The sequence below is a fragment of the Pteronotus mesoamericanus genome, unplaced genomic scaffold (genome assembly GCF_021234165.1).
Source record: "Pteronotus mesoamericanus isolate MK-2021 breed Mesoamerican mustached bat unplaced genomic scaffold, CSHL_Meso_final contig_94, whole genome shotgun sequence".
NCBI classification, from domain to species: domain Eukaryota; kingdom Metazoa; phylum Chordata; class Mammalia; order Chiroptera; family Mormoopidae; genus Pteronotus; species Pteronotus mesoamericanus.
In genome coordinates, this window is record NW_026555285.1 from 50,787,839 (window position 1) to 50,814,557 (window position 26,719).

Genomic DNA, 26,719 nt, shown 5'->3' on the forward strand with positions numbered 1-26,719 from the left:
ACTCAAATAATAGTGTTGTAGAAATTCTATTTTTAATTTTTGTATTTTTATTGGCATTATTTTCTGTTATCTGTTAACAGTGTCAACTTATAGCATATAAACTCACAAGGACAAAAATCCTAATAAACCTAATAGCAAGATCTATTCAATTAACCCTTTTCATTCCAAAATACCTAGAAAGCACAGAGGCGTCTGTGTGTGTGCGCCTCCCGTCTGAGGAAAAAGAATTGAGGTAATTGTGGTAGTTATGGTAGAAATTGAAGGGGTTACAAAATAAATTTATAAATTTCATTAAGTCTCGTCTTACTTTTTCACAAGAATCCTTATTCATTTTCTAAATTCAAATGGTATTGACATTGCATTATTTGCTCAAATTTTAAAAGGACAACAAATTTATACATAAGTAATGATTTATACAAAGGTAAATAGGTAGGTAGAAGATAGACGTTTTGTTTTATAAAATCTATTGCTAAATGCATTAGATTAGAATTCAAACTTAGAAATTTATTTTAAGACCTTACTAGTGAAGCTCTGGCCAGGGAGCTCGGTTGCTTAGAGCCTCGTCCCATACGCTGAGGCCCCGGGTTCCATCCCTGGTCAGGGCGCGCAGGAATCCACCAATGGACGCGTGAATAAGCGGAACAACAAATTGATCTCTCCCCCACCCCAGCCCCTTCCTCTCTCTCTCCCTTCTTCTCTCTCTAAAATCAATCAATCAATAAAAAAATTTTACAGTTACTAATGAAGGCATACACAGACTTTAATGCTGTGCAGCTGTTTTCTACAAAGTATTATTGTGTAAAACACTCCACTGAGAGACTTTGCTGAAACTTGAGTAAAATAAAAAGTATAAATATTTACTTTACCCGTTTTCCAGTAGTTGAGGAGAAAGCTGGAAAAGATTAGAGGGAGGACCGTGTTGCTTTTGTGAGGCTGTCTCGTGAGGCCTGGCAGAACAAACGCTGTCCGATGAGGTCGGTCCTCCCGGACGGCGCAGGCCGCTCTGCCTGGAAGACCCGCCGGCCCCTTCAAGGCAGGAGAGAATGTTAGCCGTGATCGGTGCTTTGAAGAGGTATAGTTACAGTGTGGAGTTAGAAAAGCAGGCATCTGCACAACTACGAACATAAAAAATACGTAGGCCATTTTAAATGAAAAACTTACTGTTTCTGTTACTCAGTTATAACAGAACTCACATTTATTTCACTATAGTAATTACCTTTTTATCAAAAAAAGTAATTACATATTTGTTTTAAATATTAATATTTTATATGACATTTAATGAAGTTACATGGGTGGTTTTTTTTTTTACATCTGAATAAAAAGAGTTGAGGGATACCAGTGAGATTTAACACAATGAAATCTGATCCTTAGAGCCTTGAAAAAGTATATTTAAAACAAAGTTTTTAAAAATTCAATTATTAAATTGTTTAGTCTTTGTTAAGTCATAATTGAGTTAAAGAAAAATGAACATAATTTACAGATAATTTTCCAATTCAGGATAAAAACCCTTGCAAATAAAAATTTACTATGGAAACTATAAGAGATTTTTAGCTGCTGACAACATGTGTTGTTTGGGTTCTTCCCCAAGGACCAAAAGAAAAAGCTCAGGAGCCATTTGTAAGAGAATCTTTCTCCCTTGGGTAACATTATTCGTTCCATTGAAACCCTAATTTTCTCCTCCTCTTGTTAAAATGAAGCCTTGGGGGGAACTTCATAGTTATCTAGTAATATTAAAATTTGAAACAAAGGAGTTATACACTGTATTTAGTGTTCATATTTTGTTTTCTCTATATTTTTGGAGTGTGCAGCCTAAAATAAAACAATGGAGCTCTCAGGTGGTGTCAGAGTGGACTCTCAATTCCATTTACACCAAAAGCAGACACACACGCAAGCTCCGGCCGTTTGCTGTTTGAAATCATGAGGACTGTATGCTTGGCATTCTTCATGATGAGGCGTGCTCAGAAGCTGGAGACAGTGATCTAATTAACACGCTTTGCTGAAAGCATCATGTGCACCGCATCCTGAGAGCCGCACCGTGTGCTCCACCGCTGGGGTTAGCGTGGCAGTCGGCGGCGTGGTGGCGCTGATGGCAGGGGTCTCTCTGGCCTTGACAAAATGCATCCCGGGGAATGAATCATCTGAACGGCTCCCACCAGCCTTAGGGTTGCAGTTAACTTAATAAAAAGGGTACAGGCTTCTTCCGTAAGGGACAGAATGGGGCTAACAGTTCCCCGTGGGCGATGTCTCTTTCCCCCTGGGTGACAGGCTGAGACGAGGTTTTCTCTACCGTGGTCAACAGCTTCACTTTGTCCTTTGAGTTCCTGTGATCAAGCTAAACGTTCAGTATGGTGGTGAAGTAGGCAGCAAAAAAACATTGAAAACATGGCTTTGTTTTAAGTTTGAACTCGGTCATCTCTGCTAATCCACTTCAGTGAAACTTGTAGTAAAACCTAGAAACCTGCACACACAAATAATCTTTTGGAGTGATTTTTAGCAAGTATCATGATCTGTTTTTACTATTAAATTTGGTAAAAATATAAAATCATTTATTTTTGTCCTAATCCTATGGTTAAAATGAATGAGCAGCGAATACTGTCAGGATAAAGTTATTAAATAGACTGTCCAATATGACGTATTGCTTCTTTTCTCTTTTTATAGCCAATCGGTGCTTTGAACCCAAAGAGAGCCGTGTTTTATGCTGAGCGGTACGAGACGTGGGAAGACGACCAAAGCCCACCCTACCATTACAACACACATTATTCAACAGCGACGTCCACCTTGTCCTGGCTTGTTCGCATTGTGAGTACCTTCGCGAAGTTACCGTTTGCCTTTAATTCCTCAAAGCCTTTAAGATAAGTACATTAAATAAAAATCAAATATACGCATTTGTTTTAAACAAAGATCGGGGTCCACTGAAATGAGAGATTTCAAACTGTAGCAAAACCTGAATCCTGTTGTTTTTTTTTTAATAAGTTGTCTCTTTTGCAAAATTGGGTAGGAAGATTGAGGGTTATGAACTTGTTAAACCTACACCAGTTACAGAGGGAACCCCAGTTCCAGGGGGCGGGCGCACCCTCGCTCCCCGCTGCCCCCGGTCACTGACTGTCGCCGGCTGCCTCGCCCGGCTCACTCGGCCTCCCTTCTTGGGCAGACTATGTCAAAAACAGTCTGTACGTGTTCAGAAGACTTTTTTTTTGTCACTTTCTCATTCTTCTAAGATAAAAATATATTCAAATCTCTTTGACCCAGTGACTTAATTAGTGTCTCCTTCCAGCTCCCCGCCCCGCTCAGCAGCTACCTCCCCCTTCTCCAGCTACTGGGTCCCGTCAGCGCTAAAGCACAGCGGACCGCCCCGCGCCGTCTCTGCGGCCTCCCGTCCCAGCCTGTGCTGGTGGACGGGCCCCACACCCATCACTTTGTCCAGTTCTGCTGGAGGCCAGACGTCGGGGGCTGGGTGGAGCCCCCCGTTGCTCACTGACGCATCTGCAGCATCTGCAGTCTCCGACCGTTGCTCACTGACTTCCCGAAATTCTTCCCCCTTGTGGCCCCTCTGACGACCCTCCCTCCTGGCTCGCCCTCAGCCCCCAGCGCCTGCCCGGCCTCGCCCTCGGATGTCTTTTGCTGCAGGCTGCTGTTGCACAGCGTTTTCCTCTACCCATCACCTGGTCTGCGTCCCTCAGTTGTGAGCTAATGACTTCCAGCTTCCGTCTTCGGTGCAGATGCCTCTCCTGAGCTCCTGAGCTCCTGACCTGTATTTTTAGTATGTGTGTTTCTCTATGTCCTGCCGAGTATTTCCACCTGAGCATCTCCCAACACCATAGTTGCCATCTCCAAACATGGGCTCCCCAAGTCTGCCCACCCCCCGACCTCCTGCGGTCCGCACTGCGCTTTCTATCTAAGTGGCCTGCCCACTCACCCGGTTACCAAGTGTGGTAGTTTTCTCTGATTTATCCTCCCCTTCCGTGCAATCAGCCATCACATCAGATAGGCTCTGCCAGGGAATTACCTCTGCAGCCTATTGTCTGTTCTCTGTTACCGCGGGCATTTCCTTAGTTCAGTCCCATTACTTTTCATGTAGATTATTGCACAAACTCTTGACCGATCTCCTTACCTTTAGACTTGCCTTCTTCAATCTAGTGTAGTTAAGAGCAGTTACTGAGAGCAGATGATCTGATTTTTTTTTTCCATTAGCAACTGAGAGTATTCTAGAATGATAAATTAAGTTTGCAAATCAGTGCACTCAGCTGTGTTCTCCTCACCACAGCTCCCTTCAGACCCCTGCGCTGCCCAAGGCTGACTGGCTTCAGAAGCACCCGGCACCGCAGGGGTGGGCGGTCGGGCGGGCAAGGCCCCTCCCATGTCAAAGGCAGACGTGGTGTGGCCCTCAGGCCAAGGGACAGCGGGGCGGGGTCTTCCGCAGCCTCCCCTGCAGGTGGAGGGCACCTGGGCTTGCCGCGACTGCGCAGTGTGACTGCTTTAAGGAGCTCGTCGGTCACCGACACTGACACGCTGCTGGCAACTTCTGTTGTAAAAAAAAGTTTGTCGGAATTATGATTCCACTTAATTGAACACAAATTTTATATTTTTCATAATCCTAAACCAACATGAGAAGTTTAAGATGTTTAGATTAACTAGTTTATAAGAAATCCTACCCAAAGCTTATTAAAAAAAACAATAAACTCTGTAATTATAAAGGAAAAGACAAGACTTTCTCTAATAGACCAAAGTTACTTGTCTTATTTGTTCAAAAATTCACCTTAATTATGGGAGCCTGGTTTTTTTGGGGGGGGGTTCTTTTGTTTTGTTTTATGAAAGTGTTGCAGAGCTAGTAGTTTCTTAAGAAATGTGTTTGTTTGTTTTTTTAACTCTAGCACTTGAAAATATAAGAAGTGTTATTTCTTTTCTGTTAATTTGGGGGAATATTAGATTTATATAATTGCCTTTAACCACGGTAAACCAATCAGAACAGAATACCTTTAGTTTATGGGCTGTAATAACTTATTAATACCCTCCAGACATAGGAAAATAACCTCACACTCACAGAAGCAGGGAGGGCTTTCCTGAGTTACAGACCCACAGAGAGAGAGAGTTATAGTCTCTATCCTGCAGTTTCAGCCGCAGGTTAGAGCTAAACACCAAGCACAAAAATTTACCAGCCAAGATCTCCGACAGCTGGCATCCTTTATAACAGACATAAAATATATTCTTATTTTTTAGGCTCACAGAAAGACAGACAAGAAGACAAATGACCAATAAATCAGATTCTCTGATCACCAAATGGTCAGACCATAAAACCAAACTCAATCGTTCCCGCCACCAGTTGGAAAGGACTTACTAACTGTGCATGTTGTCAATGTTTTAACAAAAATCAGCAAAGCAGGTTAGTTTTTAAAAAGCCTAGAGAGAAAGCGTCAGCAGAGTTCAAGTCCTGCTTGCTGTCAGGGACTCACTGTGCAAGCCGAGGGCCAGCGTGCCTGAGCCTAAGGAGCCCGCGGGACCCACTTTGTAAGCGGCACAGCCTCCTTAACCTCATGAGCCAGTGCGCGTGGGATGCCCACAGGGACTGCGACACCGTCAGGGAAGGGGATTCGTAGAAAGCGTCCAACCTCCAGGCTGTTTTGTCGCCTCCTGTCCCATCAAGGACAGCCATCGCTGTCCTGAGCCAGCACCACAGGGGAGCACGACGCCTCCTCAGGTGCGGGGGGACTGGGAACAAAAGTCACGGACCACTTGTGAAAAGACGTTATCAGGGGTGTTCTGAGCGTATCATATCATATGATAGTACTTTGAAATATTTATAGAAAGTAATGGTCACCTTTTTTGTGTAATCAAATTAGTCTGATAGCAGATTTATAACTTATTTAAGTGTGCGTCCATACGAGCCTTACTTTGAAGAGCCTGATTTCAGTTTTTGCGCTCCTATTCCTGATACGCTAAGAGCCTCCCCAAATAATGCATCACAGTTAGCCGAACGGAACGCAGACCGGAACCCTGCAAGGGTGTGGCGCGAAGGCAGTGCGCGCCCTCGGAGCGGCGCCCAGGGCGCGGCCAAGGACACAGTAGTGCGGGCCACTCGGGTAAGGCACAATTTCCAGCGGCCGCCTTTAAGAGTCCAAAGAAACAGGTGAAATTAATTTTAATAAATGTATTTGTTAGCCAAATGCACCCAAAGTATTATAATTTCAATATGTAACCAGTAAAAAAAAAAAAAAAAAAAAAAAAAAAAAATCCACTGTTTTGGCTGTTTGGAATCCAGAACTCACCGTGCACCGGAGCACACTCAGCTCTAACCAGCGCCATTTCAAGCCGTCGGCGGTTCCGCGGGCTGCCGCAGTGGGCGGACCGGGCCATCGCACCGCCCGCGGGCGCTCGGGGAGCCGGTGCGCCCCCGCATCGCGAAGGGAGGCACCGCGGCCTGATGGCTGGCCGAGTGTCTGCCCCAGTGGCCGGGGGAGTCCGACTCCTTCACTCCCACCCCAGCAAGAGCTGATGAAACAGAAACTGCGCGAACACGCATGTCGCTAAAAATTTGTTCATAGAAACAAAACACAGACGACAGATTTGTCCTTTACCTTTCCAGTGTTTTTGAGCCGAAGTCGTTAAGCTCATTATTAGCCTCAGTGAATGTATTTAGTATGATGATGGTAACAACTGCTTAACTACACACCACGTTACTTTAAATTGAAAATATTATTTTTAATATTTTTACCAGTGAAGTCACTTGGCTAAACTCATGGCTCTGAAAAGACCTTCCTGGTGGGCAGCCAGTGGACCAATGGTGAATAAATGATTTTAGTGGAGTTTGAGGTTCCTCCAGATATTAACTAGTGTGAAAGGACACATTTTACTTGGAATGTCTTCACTGTAAATCTTACCCTGAACGTGTAATATATATACAGAAGCAGTAGGTTCGGGCAGAGATCAGCTTCTAATGGTTGATAAGAAGTAAGGTTTCACGTGTATAAATGAGCCTTCGCTCACATCTATTTAATAGGTTAAAAATCACTGAGATTTGTTTGATCCCTGTAGAGTAATCTCTGTCTACCATGTAAAGAGAAAAAAAAAATCAACGTCCTAGAATAATGAAGAAGTGGATTCTGAATATACAACTCTTTAGTCAAACTAGTGGCTAAGGGCTGACAAGAAAAATGGTATCTTACTCTCACGCAGCCACGCCCACCTTCCAACAGAACCTCGTAGATTTAGGGGTGTCCAGCAAATGTTTGTGCACCTCCGACTTGGTGCTTGGCTCTCGGGCCCCGGAGGCAGGCAAACGCCAGGGAAGTAAGAGCCTGGCAGGCGGTCTAGTGAGGCGCAGCCTGGGGCCGTGCGCCGCAGCCAGTGCTCGGCAAAGCGCACGGAGCTGCCCGTCGTTCTTACAACCTGTGTAAGGGGAGAAGCGCCCCACCTTCTCAGCGCCATTCGGTCTTGCTTCGTTCCCGTACCTGCCCCCAAGTGCTGTCGTTCCACATTCACATAGATGAGGGCACTGAGACACTACTACCACTTAAGGTTAAGTAACTTGCCTGAGAGAGGTGAGTGGGTCCACCAAGATTCAGGCTCCGATCTGTCACATTTCGGCCGATTTACCATCGCTGCTCCTAGAACTTGTGCGTCCCTACTTTAGTTTCATTTAGTGGTGAGATATACCGCGTTAACTGCCTTATATTTAATACAGGGAGTTGAAACTTTATGAAGCAAATTAATTAAGTGAAAGACATTTTGTAATTTTTTTTCCCCTAACAATTTCGGTGAGATCTATTTATCTCTCGCATGACTCAAAATCTTAAATGCAATGTGGACTTCCCGGAAGCTGATTTTCAGGTGAATCAGTAATGCCCCCTTACCTATAGACAAGGCCTGTCCAGAAAGTATCCAGCCATGTACTATGAAAAGTAGAGACATTTATTGAAGAAGACAAGAAACAAGAAACATTGTACATAGGACAATGATGCCTCAGTCCCCCTCAGAGTAGGCACCCTGGGAGCCCTCACAGTTCTCTCAGTCGCCATCAGCTGCCCTGTCGTATTTCCCTGAATTTTGCCAATGGTCTGAAATCTCTTCCCTTTCAAAGGTGATTTTAGTTTTAGGGAAAAGCCAGAAGTCACAGGGCACCAAATCTGGGCTGTAGTGGGGCTGAGCTACCGGGATGATTTGATGCTTCACCAAAAACTCTGCATGAGACATGACGCATGAGCAGTTGCATTGTCATGATGAAGGTGCCAGCTACCAGCTGCAGCCTCTGAGTCACCCGAATAGCTCCCACGGAGGAATGTTTAAGCTTAACACAAAATTGGATGCAGAGCCATTGCTCTATTTGCTCAGTCAGTTTGAATGTGACAGCCACCCAGTACACATGCTCACTGAGTGGCGTCCACCACCCCACTGACTGGTACAGTGAAGGGGTCATGGTTCACACATGTGCATTCCAGTCCACTGTCTTTGGCTGCCAGGTCACATCGATGTCACACAAACGATTCTCGTTGTATTAGCAATGGCTGGGCACTTTCTGGACAGACCTCATAGTATCTTAACATTCTTCACCTCTTCTCTTTCATGACCCTGTTCTGTCTGGCAGCAGTGAACGTGACATATGGGTGATACATCACAGAGTCACTGAGTGGAGGGCGGCTGGCCGCACTGAAGTATAGGAAGACGCCAGGCAGGTGGCTGTCTCTGGCAGCTGGACCTCACAGCTGGTGGCAGAAAGAGGACTTGAAAGGGACCAAGTAATGTTTCATGGATATAGAAGAATGAGAAGTTATATATTAAAGAAAAACACCTAAATATTTAGGAAGGATTTCTTAGCATTATTGAAACTATACGTGACATGCCGTTCACCCTAGGCCTGAGTAAGGAATTGAACCATGGAAAAGGAAATGTACGTTTGTCTTTGCTATACTTCTAGGTAACTCGGAAATCCTTAGTGAGGAGGAGAGTTACTTAATCCTTTCGCATTTGGAAGCAAAGTTAATGACATCAGCAATAATGTCTCTCTCCCAACCTAACTACTGAAAAATCATTCATATCCAACACTATAGGAACTTGAGAGGAAGTGGCTCCCTGGCTCGCAGCTGTTGGGGCCTGTCAGGAGTGCCGTGCACTGTCACTGTAAGGTGACAGCCACAGAGCCTGAGAGGGACTAGGCTGGGAGTCGTCTTGCTTGCACCGACCGTCACCCATTCCTCCAACGGCAACACACTGAGCGACTTCTAGCCCCAGGAGACAGAGTGTTGGTGGTGGGGATAGAACAGTGAATAAGGCAGATGTGGAGCCTATTCCTGTAGTGGGGAAGATGGACAGTAAAAACCTGCTGCGAGACAGTGTGGCCCATGCTGCGGTGACGCGTTGGAGGAGATACAGGGAGCGCGTGAGCCCGCCCTGGAGCTTGGCGGATCAAGGAAGGTCTGTCAGGGGAAAGTGACACCCTGCCTGAGGCGCAGCGGATGAGAAGGGCCTCGCCCAGGAATTAGGGGGAGGTGGAAGGGCCCTCTGTGTCAGGCAGAGGGGACGTCACGCTCAAGGGACAGGAAGTGACGGCCATGTGGCCAGACCTTCGGCTGTCTCGGAGGCAGCAGGGAGAGGGAGGAGCCCGGCAGGCTCCAGGGCGTTCGGGTGGCTTTAAGAGAATTCAGTAGCTTGCAGGTTCCCCTGGGAGCTGTGGAAAGCCGTGCGAGGACCTGCAGCGGGGATGCGCGTTGTAGAGGGGCTGCCGGTCCAGTGCAGCACGAGGGCGTCGACCGACTTGGCCGGGGAACCTGGGCGGCCTCTCCCTGCTGCACCCCTGCCGCCCTGCGGGGGGCCGGAGCAGTTTTCTTACCGCCGCGTGGCCACGGCGGGGTTCGCTCTGAGAAATGAAACCTGAGCCGTGGCTGTGTCCATGACAGGTCGCTTTCCGTTGAGTCACGCGGCACTCCCGCTCCGCCGTGTTGCGGCCGAGGCCCAAAGCACAGGACCCGCCGAGGCTGCAGGGCGACGGGGCCGGCCCTCCTGCCTCCACGGCCGCGGGGCGGCTCCGGGCCGGCACTGTCTCCGCCCCTGGGGCGTTTCAGGGAGAGTCCTGGTTCATGCTGGGCTCGGGGCAGCTCTGTGCAGAAGGGTCATCTCTGTTTCCTTCTCTCGTGCAGGAGCCATTCACCACGTTCTTCCTCAACGCCAATGACGGGAAGTTTGACCACCCCGGCCGGACCTTCTCCTCCGTGGCCAGGTCGTGGAGGACTAGCCAGAGGGACACTTCTGATGTCAAGGTGGGCTCTCCTGTGTGTTGATACCAATGCAATTTCAAGCTATGCCGAAGTTTTCATTTTAGGCGGGTATATAAGACATTGCATACTGCAGCCTTGTCCCATCAAATTTTGAAATTCTGTGGTACCTCCAACCTTAACAGACACTGAGGGAAATAGTTTCGAGCCTCCTGGAAAATGATTCAGGATTCTTTTATATTATTCAGTTAAGGTGCTTTCATTATTTCAAAATATCGCTATCAAATCTAGATTGAATAGTCAGGAGATGGAAAGAAAAGCCCATAAATTGGCTTTCCTGCTCTTAGCTCAATATTTGGCCCATTCCCTAAGACACAGCAGGAATTGGATTTGACCTTAATGTGTCATATTGTTCTAGCTCGCCCGGCTTCGGGCTTCCATAGCCTGCGGCAATTAATAAAGCATTAATGACAAGCCGCATTTGAAACGGAGGCTCGCGGCGCAGCCGCCGCCCCCCCTCGAGCGTGCATGGGGGCCGCGCCGCGCGCCCGATGAACCGAGCACACACAACCTCCGGGTGGTCGGGGCCAGGCGCCTGACGCTCGCCGCGGCGCAACTGCTGTTGAGCACGGGCCTTGGCCGTTCCGCTCGTGGGCTTGTTTCAGCGGCAGTTGTGCTCACAACGGTGCAACCTGTGTGTTCTCTCCCGTTCGCCGTCCGTGCTGCTGGTGAGCTGGCGTGGGCAGGTCACGGCTCAGGTCTGTGTGGCTCCGACCCCAGGCTCTTCTCCTTCAGGGCCAGCTCCCCCTTCGCTGCCCCGAGGGTCGTGCTGTTGGCTATGAAAATGCTGTCGTGTCATTGCATCTCGGGGTCTGGTACCACGGGAGGCAGTGAGTTCAAGTCAAAGTGGCTGTTGCCAAGTCCGTGCTTGTCTATCGCCAACGGTGTAAAGGCGGCGGCAGCGGCGCTGCTGAAGGGTAAGGAGCGGAGCGGGCACCCTGGCACCGGGTCCCTTTGAAAGCAAAGCAGAGGAAAGGCCCCGGGGTGCAGCACGCCCGCGCGCTTCGCTCTCTGCCGCCAGTTTGCGTGAATGAGTATCAGCGGAATATTAATGTACACCCACGGCACAGTCCCATTGGGAAACAAAATAACCTAATATGCGCCCTTCCCGTGTTCAACTCCTAAGGCCCACGTTGTCCTCTGGACAGACTCATAACGTCACTGAGAAATTAAACCCAAAAAGCATCATTTAAACTGATTTAAGACCAGGGAAAGCAGGGAAGAAGTCTGTTTCTTATTTAATAACATTTTGAGAACTAACCGGAAGTGGAGAGTCCATAGGAGTCTCGAATTCACAGAGTGTTCATAAAAAACATTCAATAAATACTTTATATGTGAATCAAAAATTTTTACCTACATTTGAAGGCTCCCTATTCTCTGTAAGATTGTGTATATCTTAATTCAGAGTTGTATCCACATTATATCCAACTCTTTTACGTAAAAATGCCTGTTCACTCTTGTTTGATATCCAAAAGAGAGAGAGAGAGAGAGAGAGAAGCTTGGCCTTGGCCTTGCAACTTCACTCGCAGACTTGCCCTCGCGAGCCCACACATGAGTCCGACTCAGTCACTCTCATTTGTGTGTGGAGACGGAGTTTTATTGCAGGCTTTCCTCCTGATCTTGAGCACTTTATTGATGCTTTTGATCACCAGGCACCTCTCCACGTTGCATGTCGGTCTCTGAGGACCCACGGCCGCCCCCAGCCCTTCTAACACGGCGGGGAGACGCCGCCTCTGTCCGAAACTTTCCAGAAACATTTACGTTTTGTCATTAACTGCAATCTTTTGGCTCCTGGCCCGGCATCGTCAAGGACAAAGACCAATGGGGCTGAGGCTAATTTGGGAGGTTTTTGATTTTTTATTCTCAAGTAGCCTTCTCCAGTACAGACAGGTATCACCCCTACTCCCCGACTTCGCGGGGTCACGGGGAGCCCCCTTCCCCAGCCGACTGCACGCCGCTTGCTCTCATTCTCCTTTCTCCCCCACGAGCCCGAACCTCTCATGTTTCATGATAATACACCTCAAATATCTTCCCGCGTAGAGCCTTCTTTCTAAAGGCTGCGCGTTGCATGCAGTGCTGTAACTTGTTCGCACAGTCTCCCGTGGGTGGCTGGCGTGTCTTTCCGACTCTGCGGGTCTCTGAAGCACGAAGCTGTGGTGCGCACTCACACGCAGGCGTCCTGAGGACCTTCGGTGTGGATGTCAAGGGTAACTTCTGTTCGTGGGGCTGGCGGCTCGGAGGCTGTGTGCGTTTTTAATTTTGAAAGACATGGCTAAGCCGTGATTCCCAGAGACGGTAATTCACTGTGCACGGCCGCGTGTGCGGGTGGTCCCCTCCCCGCACCCCCCTCCCATCGCTGCTGCAATAAACAGGGCAACTGTTGCCGATCCGATAAGTGAACGTGGAGTTGTCGTTGCTTTGGCTTCCGTTCCATTAATTGTGAGTGAAGTTGTCAATTGCTCATACACTTGTTGACCTGTAAGCTTACTTATATTTTTTGCCCATTTTTGGCTGGGTCATGTGTCTCTTATTGACTTGAAAAAGGTCTTTGAAATCGCAGTAGGTTGCATGGCCTGTATGATTTCTCAGTCTTTCAGCTTGGCTGTGTTGCTCTATTTTAATTACATTTTTGTTGGTGGGGTGGGGGGGTGTTCCATCGATAGTCTCTCCCTTTATGACGTCAGAATTTGAGGCTCACATGAAGGGAATGCTAAAAGTTTTTTGGTAACACTGGTGCTGCATTGGGATTTCCTAAATTCGTATCTAAGTATATTGATCAACATGTACAGTATTTTTCCCCCTTAAAATAATACTAGATTTAGCAGGGAAAACTATGTTACCAAGAGTGATGTTATAGTTTTGCCCACTATGTGTTAAAGCCTAAGCTTTGGATATTTTGTCCCTAAGCTGTAAACCTAAACTGTGTGATATCATTGTAAAGAAATGATTCTCCATTTCTACAAACTTCCACAATCACTGAAGAGACCCCCGGAGCCGAGAGGATGGTTTTCCTCCGTCTCTCTGTTAGCGCCGGCCTCTCCCGTGCTCTCGAGCACCAGCGGGGCAGGGAGGGGCCGGCAGTTGGCGGGGGACCTGCAGGAGGTGGGCCCCCCGCGCCCGCTCTGACCAGTGCGTTTGTGCTTTATGTTTTCTTACTTCTGTCCTCTGGAACATCTCGGTGCCAGCGACATTCACCGTAGTGAAGTTCTTACACTGATTCCCCTTAATGCCCTTAGAGTTGCTCTGTTGCGTTTGAGCAGCTGTGCAGATGTCAGGAAAGGGGGCTGCCACCCAGTCTCACTAAGAGGACATGGTGTAAATTACCACAGGGGCTCGTGGGCCTGTTAGGAGCTCGCGTGGAATTAGCAAAGGCCAGCGCATCAATCTTCTGGAAAAAGGGGGAGAAAAGAGATGGCAGTTTTGAAACCCTGCCATGAATTATACCAGAAAAGTGAAAACGTCTGGGTTGGTTTTGATTTCACTGGGAAGCCGTAAAATGGTGTGCTCGCTCAGCAAAATATATTAAACTGAAATGTCAGATCTGAGGCAATAGGTATACAATTATGATAGTGTTAATAGTGGCCTTCTATCATTCTGCAGCGTACTTTCAAGTCCAATTTCTCAGCAGCTTGAGCTTGTCATAAGCTTGTAAATTAGAAATTACGTTTGAGGGTATTTTCTTCGTATTGATGGAACGCGCATAATACCATTAACCGTCCCGTGGGGTTTGACTACGGCAGTTAAAATAAACCAGCAATCGCATTTACAGATACAAAATGCCCGTTATAATATTCATCTTGCCCTTTCTTTAATAACATTTGGTGTCTTTCTGCACCGTTGTTCATTTAGGAAATTCTAAACGACTTCGACTCTTTCCTTAAAGAGAAGCTGGTTAACCAGGGAAGGCGAGGGCGCGGGAGCCCTGGTTCCCGGCGGGCCGGCCACGGCCGAAGTCCCCGCGTGGGAGCGCCCTCGCCAGCCGCCGCAGCCCAGCCCGCTCTTCTTGAATGATTCTCGATCATTCTGGGCATTCGCCCCAGCGCTCAGAACAGCCCCGTGAGGGAGCTGTCCTCGTCTCTGTCCCCTGATGGGGCCACAGGGAGTAAATCACGTGGCAGGCGAAGAGGCCGCCGGGGGGCACGGAGTCTGCGGGGCCGGCCCCTGGCTTTGCCCGGTGGCTGTGGTGCGGCCTGAGCTCTCCATGCAGGAGCCAGCGGCGGCCCCGACCGACCAGGGCGTTCTGGAACCGTGTGTTGCTGTGCAAAAAGCCACCCCAAAACTTAATGGCTTAAAAGGTCATCTTTTTCTCAGTGTTTTGCAGTCAGACTGGGTTCATCAGTTGCAGCTGGTCTTGGGTCCGTGCGGGGTCGCCTGGGGTGGCCCACCTGGGTCAGGCAGGGGTGTCCAGCCTTTGGGCGGCTCTGGGCCATGCTGGAAGAGTTGTCTTGGGCCACACATTCAATACATTGCAACACGTAATCACAAAAAAAAAATCTCATCGTGTTTTAAGTAAATTCACGACTTTATGTTGGGCTGCGTTCACAGCCGTCCTGGGCTGCATGCGGCCCCCGGGCCACAGGTTGGACACCCCCGGGCGGATTCAGGCCGGCTGGGCAGCGGGCGCGGCCAGCCCCTCCCTCTGTGTGTGGTCTTCCCTGGAAGACCGCTGCCCTTTTCATCTTTCCAGTGCGTGTGGACCAGGCCTTCCCCGGTGGGAGAAGCAACAGTCCGTCCCCTGCCCGCCCGCCCGGCCTCGCCCCTCAGCAACAGCTAAGTGGCAGCTGTGAGGAAATTCTGCTTGTGCCAGCACAGTTCGAAAACCGTGGCCTTCAACATTTTCATCACTCGTTCATGCCCAAAATTCAGGGCACGACAAATACACAGCAACCGTCAATTCATTTTTCGTTCCACGAACACGTATTGAGTCCGTGTCGTATGCCAGGCACCTCCTTAGCAAGGAAGGGGGGCGCGAAGGAGCAGCGCAGGCAGGACCCTGCTGCCACGGGGTGGCCGCTGCGGCGGGGCGCGGGGCGGAGGCAATGAAAACAGCAGCCGCCGCCCCGAGCAGACAGACAGACGGGGCGCACGGAGCGGCAGGGGCGCTGCGCTGAGTGGCGGGGAGGGGGCGCGCCCAGGGGCCGGGTCCTGGGCTTGCAGCGCTGGGCCCGCCTTCTGCCCCGGCCATGCTTCCGCTGTGCGGGCGCCCCAGCTGACCCGCCGCGCGCTCTGCCCGGGCTCGTGCCTGTCAACAAAGCGAGGGGGGCGCGGACGCCCGCTGGTGACGTTTCCGCGATGAGGAAGAGAAAGGCTGAAAGCACTTAGAACAGTGCCAGCCCAGAGAAAGGCACACGCACACGCGCAAGCACACACACACGCGCCGCGGCACCTGCTGTCTGAGGCTGAAGGAGCAGAGGTAGCGTTTCAGTGGCTCCTGTCTCAGAGCGACCTGGCGCCTGGCGCCTCCTGGACTCAGGAGGTAAATCCCATCGTGGAAACACTTGTATTCATGAGTTTATTTTTTCACATAAGCAATTTTTACACATCTATATTATTCACTTTTAAATGTAAACTGCTATTTGAAACAAGATTTAAAAACAGTAAAACTGAGGCATTGATGGTATAGCCATTCTGCCTCAGCGGCTTCTCCCCAGACGTTTTGTGGTTTTACTCATTCTTTCTTCCCCTTGGGGAAAAAAACAAAGAAAACAAACTTCCCAGCTCAGGACTTGCAGGGCCAGGCAGCTAGTCACGACCGCCCTGGCCCTCCCTAGGAGCCCCGCCTGTACACCGTGCCCCAGGACGGCATTTGCGCTGGCCGTAAACGTGTGTCTGTTCTGTGAGTGTTCCCGCTGCTGGAAACCTGAGAGTTTCTTCGTCCCTTCCAACATCAAACCCCTAACAGTTCACAGCAAGTCCGTAATTTACGTCTGCATTCTGATCGGCTGGACAAGGATGTTCCTCCTTTGATTCTAAATGACAGCTTTGCTGGGCAGAGTGGTTTTAGTTGTAGGTCCTTGTCTTTCATCACTTTTGAGTATTTCTTGCCAGTCCCTTCTGGCCTGCAAAGTTTCTGTTGGGAAATCAGCTGACAGTCTTATGGGAGCACCCGTGTACATATCTGTCTTTCTCCTGCTGCTTTTAAGATTCTCTCTTTGTCTTTAACCTTTGGCCTTTTAATTATGATGTGTCTTTGGTGTGGGCGTCTTTGGATTCATCATGTTTGGGACTCTGTGCTTCCTGGATTTGTATGTCTTTTTCCTTTACCAGGTGAGGGAAGTTTTCTCTCCTTTTTTTTTCAACTACATTTTCAGTTTCTTACACTCTCTCTTCTCCTTCCAGCACCCCCATGATGCGAATGTTGGTATGCATGAAGTTGTCCCACAGGTGCCTGATAGTATCCTCATTTTCTTGGCTTCTTTTTTTCTTTTTGCTGCTCTGATTGGGTATTTTCTGCTTCCTTATCTTCCAAACCTCTGACTTGATCCTCTGCTTCATCTGCTTCACTATTCTCTATAATGTAGTCTTCATTTCAGTTAGTGTATTCTTTACTTCTGACTGGTTTCTTTTCATGTTTTCTGCTTCTCTCTTTATGTTTCCTAGCTCTTCACTGAAGTTCTCACGAAGTTCATCTACTCGTCTCCTAAGTTCTTTGAGAATTTTTATAACCAGTGTTATAAAAATGCCTCTGCATCTGGTAGATCATCTCCATTTTGTTTAGTTCTTTAGAGTTTGTTCCCTATTCTTTCATGTGGAACATGTTTTTTGTCTGTCTCCTCATTTTGGCAGTCTCCCTGTGTTTGTTTCTAAGTGTTGGGAGAGCTCCCACATCTCCTGGGCTCGGTAGAGTGGCCTTGTGTAATAGGCGTCCTGGAGGGCCCTGTGGCACAGTGGGAGCTGGGCACTGCAGGTGCGCCCCCTGTGGGGGCTGCGTGCCCCTCCCTGTGCCTCGATTGCTGCCGGCCCCGCAAGGGGCGGGGCTCACGCCCCGGCCCACCAGTGGCAGGCCTGGCCTGGGGCACCGCTGCGGATTGACTGCAGGGCCTGCCCCTTGGGGCTGGGCTCCCTTCGGCACGGCCCTGGCGCTCACTGAGTCCGCCCCTCGAGCGTGTCACTCATGGGCGTAGTTGGGTGGTGCCTCGGTGTGTTCTAAAGCCGCCAATCCAGTGGGTGGGCTGGCTCTGGGGCCTCCCAGGAGGTGCAGGCCAAGGTCAGCTGCCACCTGTACCCTGCCCGGGGCCACCTGGCGTGAGTGCAGAGCAATCTGCTGATGGCTGCTACTTGTTCTGGGCTTGGGGTGCTAACGAGAGGCCAAACTATAAACCAGGGTCAGCTGCTGCTAGTGCCCGGCCTGGGGCCACTTAGCAAGGGGTACGGGGTACACCCACAGAGGCCAGATGCTGCTTGTTTGAGAGATTTCAACAAACGAAGTGTGAGCCATGACAGGCCATTTGTATGGAAGAGCCTCTGGAAACAGCTTGCATGGACCCACTAGTCGTGTGGTGGGACGGGGTCTCAGAGGCTCGCCAGGGCGGCGCGGACAGTGTGAGCCGCGCGGGTGGAGACCCAGCTACGGCGCCTGCCTGCCGGCCCTCTGGGTGGGGAGGAGGGCCCAGCGAAGGAGCAGTGGCCTCTGCCAGCACTTCTGTCTGGGAGAGAGCTGTCCCATTTCCTCTCTGTGTGTCCTTGATGCCTTTCGAGCCGCTGCCCCAGCGCAGACGGTCAGAGGGAGTGAGCCCGGGGACGTCCGTGCGTCGGCCTTTTCAAGGGGGCGCCCGGGACTGCAGCAGCCCCCTGTCGCTCAGCTCAGCCCCCAGGTTGTCACAGCCAGGGGTTGTGGGCACTTCTCTTCCGAGCCCTGGAACCTGGGGCGGGGGGCCTGGCGTGGGGCTGGGACCCCTCGCTCCTCAGGGGAACCTCTGTAGCCCAGATATTTCTCCCAATGTTAAACCGCCACATGTGGGCGTGAGGCCAGCCCACTCTGCACCTCTCCCCTCCTACAGCCTCAGTGTGGTTTCTTTATATTCGCAGTTGTAAGACCTCTGTTCAGCTAGATTTCCAGTGGTTCAAGGTGATGGTTGTCGTGTAGTTCAGTAATAATTTTGATGTCGTTGTGGGAGGAGGGGAGTACCTGGTTTAGGTGCTCCACCCTCTTGACCGGAAGCCCCAAGAGAAAGCTTTTGTGTATGTTCTTTTAGGCTGAAGGATCCAATTTGTTTTGAAGCCCTCAGTGTCTGATAGACTTTTACAACGTTCTGTGTAGCACTAGAGAAGAGGACAGAGGTTTGATTACGTTGCACACATGAATGCCCTTACGCTTTTCACAATGCATTTTTAAAGTTACTTTAACTCTCTCCTTGGTATTTGAAAAGATCGCTATTTTTTCGTGGGATAGCATACGTAACAACTTCGGTGGCTTTTTGTTTTCATTTTCCCCAGTTGCTTTACAAAAAAGTACAACAAATAAGAACTTTCAGGGTCACAGAAGTTCATTTCTGTATCAGATTTATTCTGAGGTGGCATGAAATACATGTTAGACTTTGTACGTCAACAGCATCTGCCTTGCACCCAGTTGTTAATGCCTTTGTTATATGCAGGCGATGCCAGCTGTCTTTGCATCCGATTTATTAAGAATTGACTGTTCGCAGCATGCACTAAACATTTAAGATGTAGTATCATGTCATATATTACCTCTTCCCTGTGTCTATGAGTGTGTATAAAAATAATTTGTTTTGCCAAATTAAAAAGTAAAACTTAGTTTTTTGTAGAAATTATGAATTGTAATTGCTAGCATAGTCAAAAAAACAAGTACAAAATATTAAGTGATTTTTAACCAATACTGGCAACAACTTTCTTTGAATTTAGATATTTCATTAATAATATTCAGAAATGTTTGCTGAACAGCACAGACTTGTAGATATAACTTTATATATTTGTTTAGCAGTGCTATTGTGAACTGTTATTGATTCTATAACTCATTTCTCTTAACTAATTTGTGGAAAGATTGAAAACCTTATAAAGATAAATTATCAAGCAAATTATTTAAGAAAAATGTGTGTCTTCTCTTCCTAGGCTTTTATCTACAGAAAACTAAATTAAGAAGAGAATAAAGTAATAAAATATTAAATTTAAATAAACTATTTAATTCCATTTAGCTGAGCTAGAAATTAATAGTTTTATTCCATTGATTTTTAAAGGGGCTTAATATGCTACCTTTTTATTTTGGACAGGAACTGATTCCGGAGTTCTATTACCTACCGGAGATGTTCGTCAACAGCAACGGGTACAACCTGGGAGTCAGAGAGGACGAAGTGGCAGTGAACGACGTCGACCTCCCGCCTTGGGCAAAGAAGCCTGAAGACTTCGTGCGGATCAACAGGATGGTAAGAGGCTGCGTTTTTGCCTGAGCCTGAGCTCACCAAGGGGCGAAAATACTCTAGCTTCATTTTCTCACTTAACAAAATGCCATTTAACATCTATAAATACAAGGTTAAGCGTTTAAGGGTAAAAAGGAAGCATTGTGCTGTTGTCTTTGGACAGCGTTCTTTATTGTCGGGCAGGCTTTCCTTTCCGAGCACCAATAAAGAGACGGTGATTGAGCTGCATTTGCTGCGCTAGGAGAAGGCGATCAGATGAGCATCTCCGACTAGTACAATCGAAAGCGCTTAAAATAAACTCCCGCGCCTCGTTCTTCTCCAGACTCGACCTGCACTCTCCCCACTCACACACTATTCGGGGCAGGGCAGCCTGGTTCAGCGCGTGTCTGCGCGTAGGGAGCAAGAGGCTGCGAGACGCGGCTCAGGCGCGACACCCCAACCCTCACAGACAACCCGTCAGTAAACACGCGTGCGGAAAATGTGACTTTTTAAATCTGCATGGCCGATGTCTGGGTGTTCAAACAAAAAAGTATGTTTTCAGGATGTTTGTCTGTGGACATTTTATAGATTTGAATGTGTTTTTATCCATAGTTAAGAACACTTTAACGTCGCTGTGGTCATCATGTACGGAAATGAACCGCTTTATCACACAACCTCTCGAGTGTACTGTAGTTATTAGTCAATTGAAGAATTACATCCATAAAGCCAATGACCCAAAATATGTATATTTTAACCCTGTTTCACTCCCACTTTTTCCCACGTGTCTCACAAATATGTTTTGTTTTATTTTAACGCCTTATGTATTTGAATCAGAATCCAAATAAGGTCCTCATATTGCAATGGAGTCTACCTACCCCTCAGACCCCTTTCTTGGTAAAAGCTATATAATTCACAGTGTATCATGCAAATACTATCAATTCACCCTTTCAAGGAACAAGAAAATCAACGTGCCTGAGCCCGTTCGGCTCTGTGCGGCCATCGCCACGGTCAGTTGCAGACGTCGTTGTCCCCACGTCCCCGCCGACACTAGGCGCCTGCACACCTGCCGTCTTCTCCTGGGTTTGCCTTTTTTGGACATTTCACATAAACAGGATCACACGCTCTGTGGTCTCACCCTCCCCCCGCTGACCTGGGCCTCTTTATTTGGGGGACTCTCCTGCTAGTGACATTCTGCCTTCAAGTTTGGAGCTAGATTTTTCTGTCTTGAAGAAATGTTTCGCTTTTAATATACTTCATCTGCGAAAGCTGTTGCTGTAGCAGTAACCCTGTGTTCAAAGGTGCCGTCTAGGTGATCTGCACCCTCGTCTCCCTCGTGAGGGACTGTCATGGAGCGTTGCACACATTTTCCGCGTGATCACTCGTACTTCATCTGTAAATTGGCACTTTCAGATTTGGGGAGCTGTTTCATACTCCCTCCTTGAACAGCAGGTTGTTTCTTCCGTCTATGACCTCGATGTGGAGGATGTGCACTTCAGGAGCGCGCCTCCTAAAACTCCACACTTGTTGTCAGGACTGGCAGCCCGTCTCCCCTGCCCCTGCGCGTCTGACCGCGGCTTTCACCTCAGGGCCCGGCCGCAGGTTTGGCCCTGGCGTCCCTCAGCTCGCGCGTCCCTCAGTCCCTTCCTTCCCCCGCGTCCTCCGAGAGGCCGGGGCTGCGCCCGGCAGCCTGGGGGCCGTGGGCGCCAAATGTTGGCTGAATGAGTCAGGCCCGCGATGACCTCACCGCTGTCAGCACGCTGTCTAGTTAGCTCCCGACTAGTCAAAGAGAGTGAGGCTTTCGCTCAGGCAAGCCAAGGAGCAGAAGTTGTCGGGTCCAATTTTCTCTGCTCGTTCTCTTGAACGCAACTGTCTCAAACGGAAGTTTTCACACGGGTGCTGTTTCTTAATAAATGCCAGTAGGTATACAGGAAAGAGTGTGACTTGGAGTTTAGACATTTCCTGCTCTTGAATCTGAGCTCTGAAATGTACCAGCTTCATTGTCCAGGCAATCGGTGGAACATCTCAGCCCCTCACACTCTTCCCCTGTAAAATGGAGACACCTTATGAACGCTTACTGAAAAATCATTTTTTATCATAAAATTCATTTGCTTTCAGGATACAATTTAATGATTTTTAGTACTTTTAGAGTTGGGAGACACCAGCATGACCATCTAATCTGAGAACATCTCCATCGGCCCACAGTCGGCCACGCCCACCTCCAGCCCGGCATCCGTCTACTTTCTGTCTCGCTAAGTTTGCCTTTTCTGGCCATTTTATGAAAATAGAACCATATAATATGTGTCCTTCTGTGCTCGACGGCGTTCACTTAGCATAGCGCTACGGTCCCCCCACAGCTCAATGTGGACCCGCACTTGGCTCCCCTGTGGACACAGTGGCATTCCATTGTGCGGATAAGCCGGGTTTTGTTTTTCCATCCGTCATTGACGAACATTTGGGTTGTTTCCACTTCTTAGCTCCTATGCACAATACGGCTGTGAGCACTCACATGCGAATCTCGATGTGGACATATGTTTCATTGCTACCTAGGGGGAGAACTGCTGAGTCGTATGGTAAATTTATGTTTAACCATTTAAGAAAGGGCTTAACTGCCTTGCAAAGCGACTGCAGCATCTACATCCCCGCTGGCAAAGTACCACAGCGCTAGCTGCTCTCTGTCTTCACCAACACTTACTATTGCCGGGTTTTTAATGACAGCCATTCTAGTAGATGTGAGGTAGTACCTCGTTACAGTTTCAGTTTGCATTTCCTTAGTGACTAACGACAGCGGCACATCTCTTCCCATGTTTGCTGGCTGCTAAAACATTTTTAGATCTATTTTAATAAAACATTAAGTCATGATTCATTATAGACACAGCCTTTGTGTTCCTCATGACTGAAAGAATGTCGTATGCCCCCAGAGTTAGTAATTTTTTTAATGACATGCCTAACTGAAAGAAAAGGCAGTTGTCCTTCTAAAACACAATATGTACAAAGAATTTCATGAATGTAGAGAAAACTAACAATTTTTATGAATGAGAAATCATCAAATAGTTACTATTGATATAAACTAAACAACCAAGGCCATACGCTCATGACAAAACCTGCAGAAACATCACAATGAAGATTCATCTAGTGCGTCAGAAGGTAATGCAATCCCACTGACTCAACTTTCCAGACGAATCAAGTTCCTAGAGTTTCACAGCTTGTGAGAACTTTAGAACCATTGTTACGGTTATTGTTCTAAAATGTATTACTACCTGGTTCTCTGCCCTCTTATGCAAAGGGTAAAACCGCCCTTTCTTACCGTGAGTGCCCATTTGTACCCCACGGGGTTAGTGCCAGGGCCAGTGCCCACGGAGTTCCTAGAGGAAATGCAAACTTGTAGCTTTGGCAGAGAGCGATCAATTAACTCCAGGTCTGGGAGCTGCCTCCTGAAACAGGAAGTGACCGAGCCCTGCCTTAGTGGGGTGCTTCTGTGAGCAGCAGTACCCAGTTTATAGCTTCTCCTACATGAGAACAGTGGCCCTGGGGACCTCGCCTGCTTCCCCGGCGCGCTCGCTCACGGCGCCTTCCCCACCTTCCTCGCCCCGAGTCACGGCGCGGGCAGCCGCTGCTGACCCGGAGCACACCCTGCCGTCAGCCACGGCCCCTGCGCCCCAGGGACGGCCTCGAGCCATCTCGATGTCCTGGAGCCGGGAGCCTGAGGTCCGAAGGAGACAGGAGCGGACGGGCGGGAGCTCACCCCCGACCAGCACCACGTCCCACGCCAGCAGCTGCGCAGGCCTGGCTCTCTGGGATCCTGTTCCCAGCACGTCACCCCGTGCCCCATCCAGTACGGTCCCCGTCCCAGCCGGTGAAACCCCAGCTGGGGTCTCAGGGAGCCCGGGGCCCAGGGCCCACGGTCGGGAGAGGAAGGCCAGCCTTCCTGCCTGCACACGAAGGGCATGGCCTTAGCCGGCCTCCTGAATGTTGCGGGCACACGCGGGGCCTTCGGCCTGGAACAGCCCCCGATTTCAGGAAGGAGGCCGAGGCCCGGAGCGGCATGGGACCCCCAGCTGCTCTTCCTCACGCGCCGCCCCTGGCCTCGCAGCCAGGACTCGGACTGGGCCATCCTGTGGACACACGGCCAAGCTTTAAGACTTCACCCGTGTTTTGAATTAAATACAGCGTCCTAGCGCAGCCCAAGAAGCAAACCGGGTTAGACTGCTACGCGTTCTAACTGCACTACGTGTTCCGAACGCCGAATTCTAGCGGAGCTGCGGAATGCGGCCTGTTAGTTGTGACCGTCTCTCTGCACGGATGACCTCCGCAGCCCTGGTTTCACCGTAGGATGGGTCAGGCACTATACAGATTGCCTCTGATACAGGGAAGTAACCGTCCCCCAAAGATTTGGTCCCACGTATTCAAAAGGTTTATATTTGATAACTGACTAAACCATGGGAGATAAATACTGGTGTTTTTATGAAATTGTCATAAAACCTTTCCAGAAATCAATAGTGCATTTTTGTTATAAGTCACAAGCTCTACCTTATATTTGTTATAAGTCACAAGCTCTACCTTATATTTGTGAAAGAAGCGAGGCGTTGGGGTTTTTCTCTTTCACACCGAATGCCCATGACCTTAGAGGGTGGGTGAGTCTGCTGAGACGTGTGGCCTAGACCTTCACTCCCTGGCGTGAAAGGCCTTCCGCAGACCTCTGCGTATTCAGGGCGGTCCAACGGACCCGCCCGGGCTCTCCGCGGCCCCGCCAGCCCGGTCGGGGGACACCGGTCCCAGGTCGTGTGTGCGGGGCCCGCACGGGACAGGTGGCCTGAGAAGTGTGTATTCCTCCTGCTGCTTTCCCTGGATTTGCCTTGACAGGACCCTACGGAGTAGAAAGGGAAGATTTGATCCCTAGGGCGGCCATTCTTGGTGGCCTCAGACTTGGAGCCAGAGGACAAGCCGCAGCCTCTGGGGAGCAGAGCTGGGCCCCAAAGACACAGACAAGCGGGGTCCACAGCTGCCTCCCTGTCTCAGTGTCGTGGGGATGCTCTCCTTCCGCCCCTGCAGCGCACCGGCCACCAACGCCCGTGTGCCCCTCCGGCCAGCACGGCCGTCGCAGGGCTGGGACAGGGAGCCGCCGTGTCCCGCCAGGCGTCTGTGTCAAAAGCAGAAAAGGTAACCGAGCATCTGCATAGCTTCCTTTTCACGGGAGAAATATTTATTTGATGAATACTTCTCTAACATACAAAGCCTGCGTGTTGTCGTAAAATATGGAAGTGTTTGTTTTCCATCAATTTTTCATGCGTTCCATGAACACATCTATTTTTTTTTACGTTATTTTGTAACATTATAAAAGTGTCTCACTTTGTACTGCCTGGGTAGCTCATATAGGATTTAGTTCTTATGAGATGGGTTTAGAGAAAATGTGCTCTAGTACACTTATAATTTGGCCTGGGATTATCTTCAGTTAGTTGCAGGAATTCTTTGTAATGAGCCTAAAGTATAAAATGAAAATATCACATATCCCAAAGAAATGACGTTCACAGCAGGGAAAAAAAAAAGCCTTCATCTCCTTGTGTGGGTTCTGCATCCATGAACTTTTCCTCCTTTTAGGCTGTCATTAAGAAATTCATAGCAAAGAAGGCAAAAATAGTATGATGAGAAGGGATGATATCATTGATGGTAAATTATCAGTTTTATTGTCTCATGCCAGCAATTGAAAGGCATTAATTAGATGCATCTGTAGATGTGAAAACCAAACACGACTCTGATTTTTAATGATGCACCTCTTTTCTTCTATTGCGGTTTTTAGTTACGGCAATACTGTCTGTGCTTGGTTGGCGTTTATGTTTTCTAATGGCAGTGACAGTGATAATTCAAAACTCGGGCTCCTCAGGAGGCCTGGGACAGTGACATAGACACTTTTAGGAGACAGTTCAGGAGATTCTAAACACGCTGATTTCTCTCATCAGAATCAGCTGGCCGCACCCGCGGCCGCGCACGTTTGGGTGACCCCGGCCGCCGGCTCGTCAAACAGTGCCGGGGCCGGGGTCTGCTAACGCGATTATCACCCGGCCTCCCCGCAACGGGCAGAAATGGAAAGTCTCTGATGACATTACCCTAACGCGGGGTTCATCCATCATCATCTCCCCTTTGTAAAGCGTTTTAGGAACAGGCCCTTCCGCGGGGGCCCGGCAGGGGCCCGGGGCTGGGCGGACACAGGATGCTGGGCCCGCAGAGCAGGTGCCGTGAGGCGGAGCGGGACGTGGTTTTGTTTTTCTTTATATGATTTCCATACTTTAAAGTAACAGGTTTTTCATGTGAGAGATGTAAAAATTGGGGTTTGGGGTATGTCACACTAAAAAAAAAAAAAAACACCTTGCTCAAAAAGAGCCTTTGAAGCCAACAGCGTAACACATGCGTTGCTGGGCGCCTTCTGCAGCAACTTGAAACATTAGGCACGGAGCCCGCGCGTGGGACAAGCAAGGCGCCCTCCCCTTGGTTGGCGCCTGCGTCCCGGCCTCCAACGCAGGGACTCGCCTGAGGCCTGGACCTTGTCTGAGGCCGGCCCGGAGGGCGGCCTGAAGGGAAACGCGAAGGGCAGCGGCACATGGGCCCGGCTCCATGGGAAGTGGGAGCGGAGGGCGCCCCGTCCTTGATACCTCAGCCGCGAAGAAGCAGGTCCCAGGGCCTCGGGACACGAGCGCCAGCCACGCGGCGAGTGGCCTGAAGGCGCTGCGCCTGCTAGGGCCGCATTCCAGTGGCCGCCGGGAGGCCTACGGGTCGCTGGGGGCGCCCGGGCTGGTGTCGTGGTCACGCAAGAGAGTCAGCAATCAAGAAGAACTGGATAAATTTCTAGAAGGATATAAGCTTCCACTTAATATTACTGTTGAATGTTTGATAGAGAAATTCCAATTTAACGCATACAACACCTGAAAAAATAAAATGCCAAGTCCCACAAAAGGAGAGTGAAATAAACTAAAATGCCAAAAATTTTGAAAGGAATAAATCAAGAAAGAGATTGAGGTTAATAAATTACTACCCAAATGGGATCATAGGAAAAATGTCATTCAGACATTTTATAGATTTTTTTAAAAATTAAATCAGAGGACTAATTTCCAG

The 26,719-nt window shown here is 49.1% G+C and overlaps 1 protein-coding gene across 4 annotated transcripts in view; it reads left to right on the top strand.

Annotated features, from left to right (window-relative positions):
* The window catches only part of NBEA (neurobeachin), a 482,091-nt gene that overhangs the window by 418,753 nt on the left and 36,619 nt on the right, over positions 1-26,719 (top strand). For all 4 annotated transcript variants that reach the window (XM_054586547.1, XM_054586549.1, XM_054586548.1 and 1 more), the window contains 3 exons: positions 2,659-2,799; positions 10,128-10,247; positions 19,490-19,642. In XM_054586547.1, the coding sequence (XP_054442522.1) occupies positions 2,659-2,799; positions 10,128-10,247; positions 19,490-19,642 (414 nt within the window). The remainder of the gene's footprint in view (positions 1-2,658; positions 2,800-10,127; positions 10,248-19,489; positions 19,643-26,719) is intronic.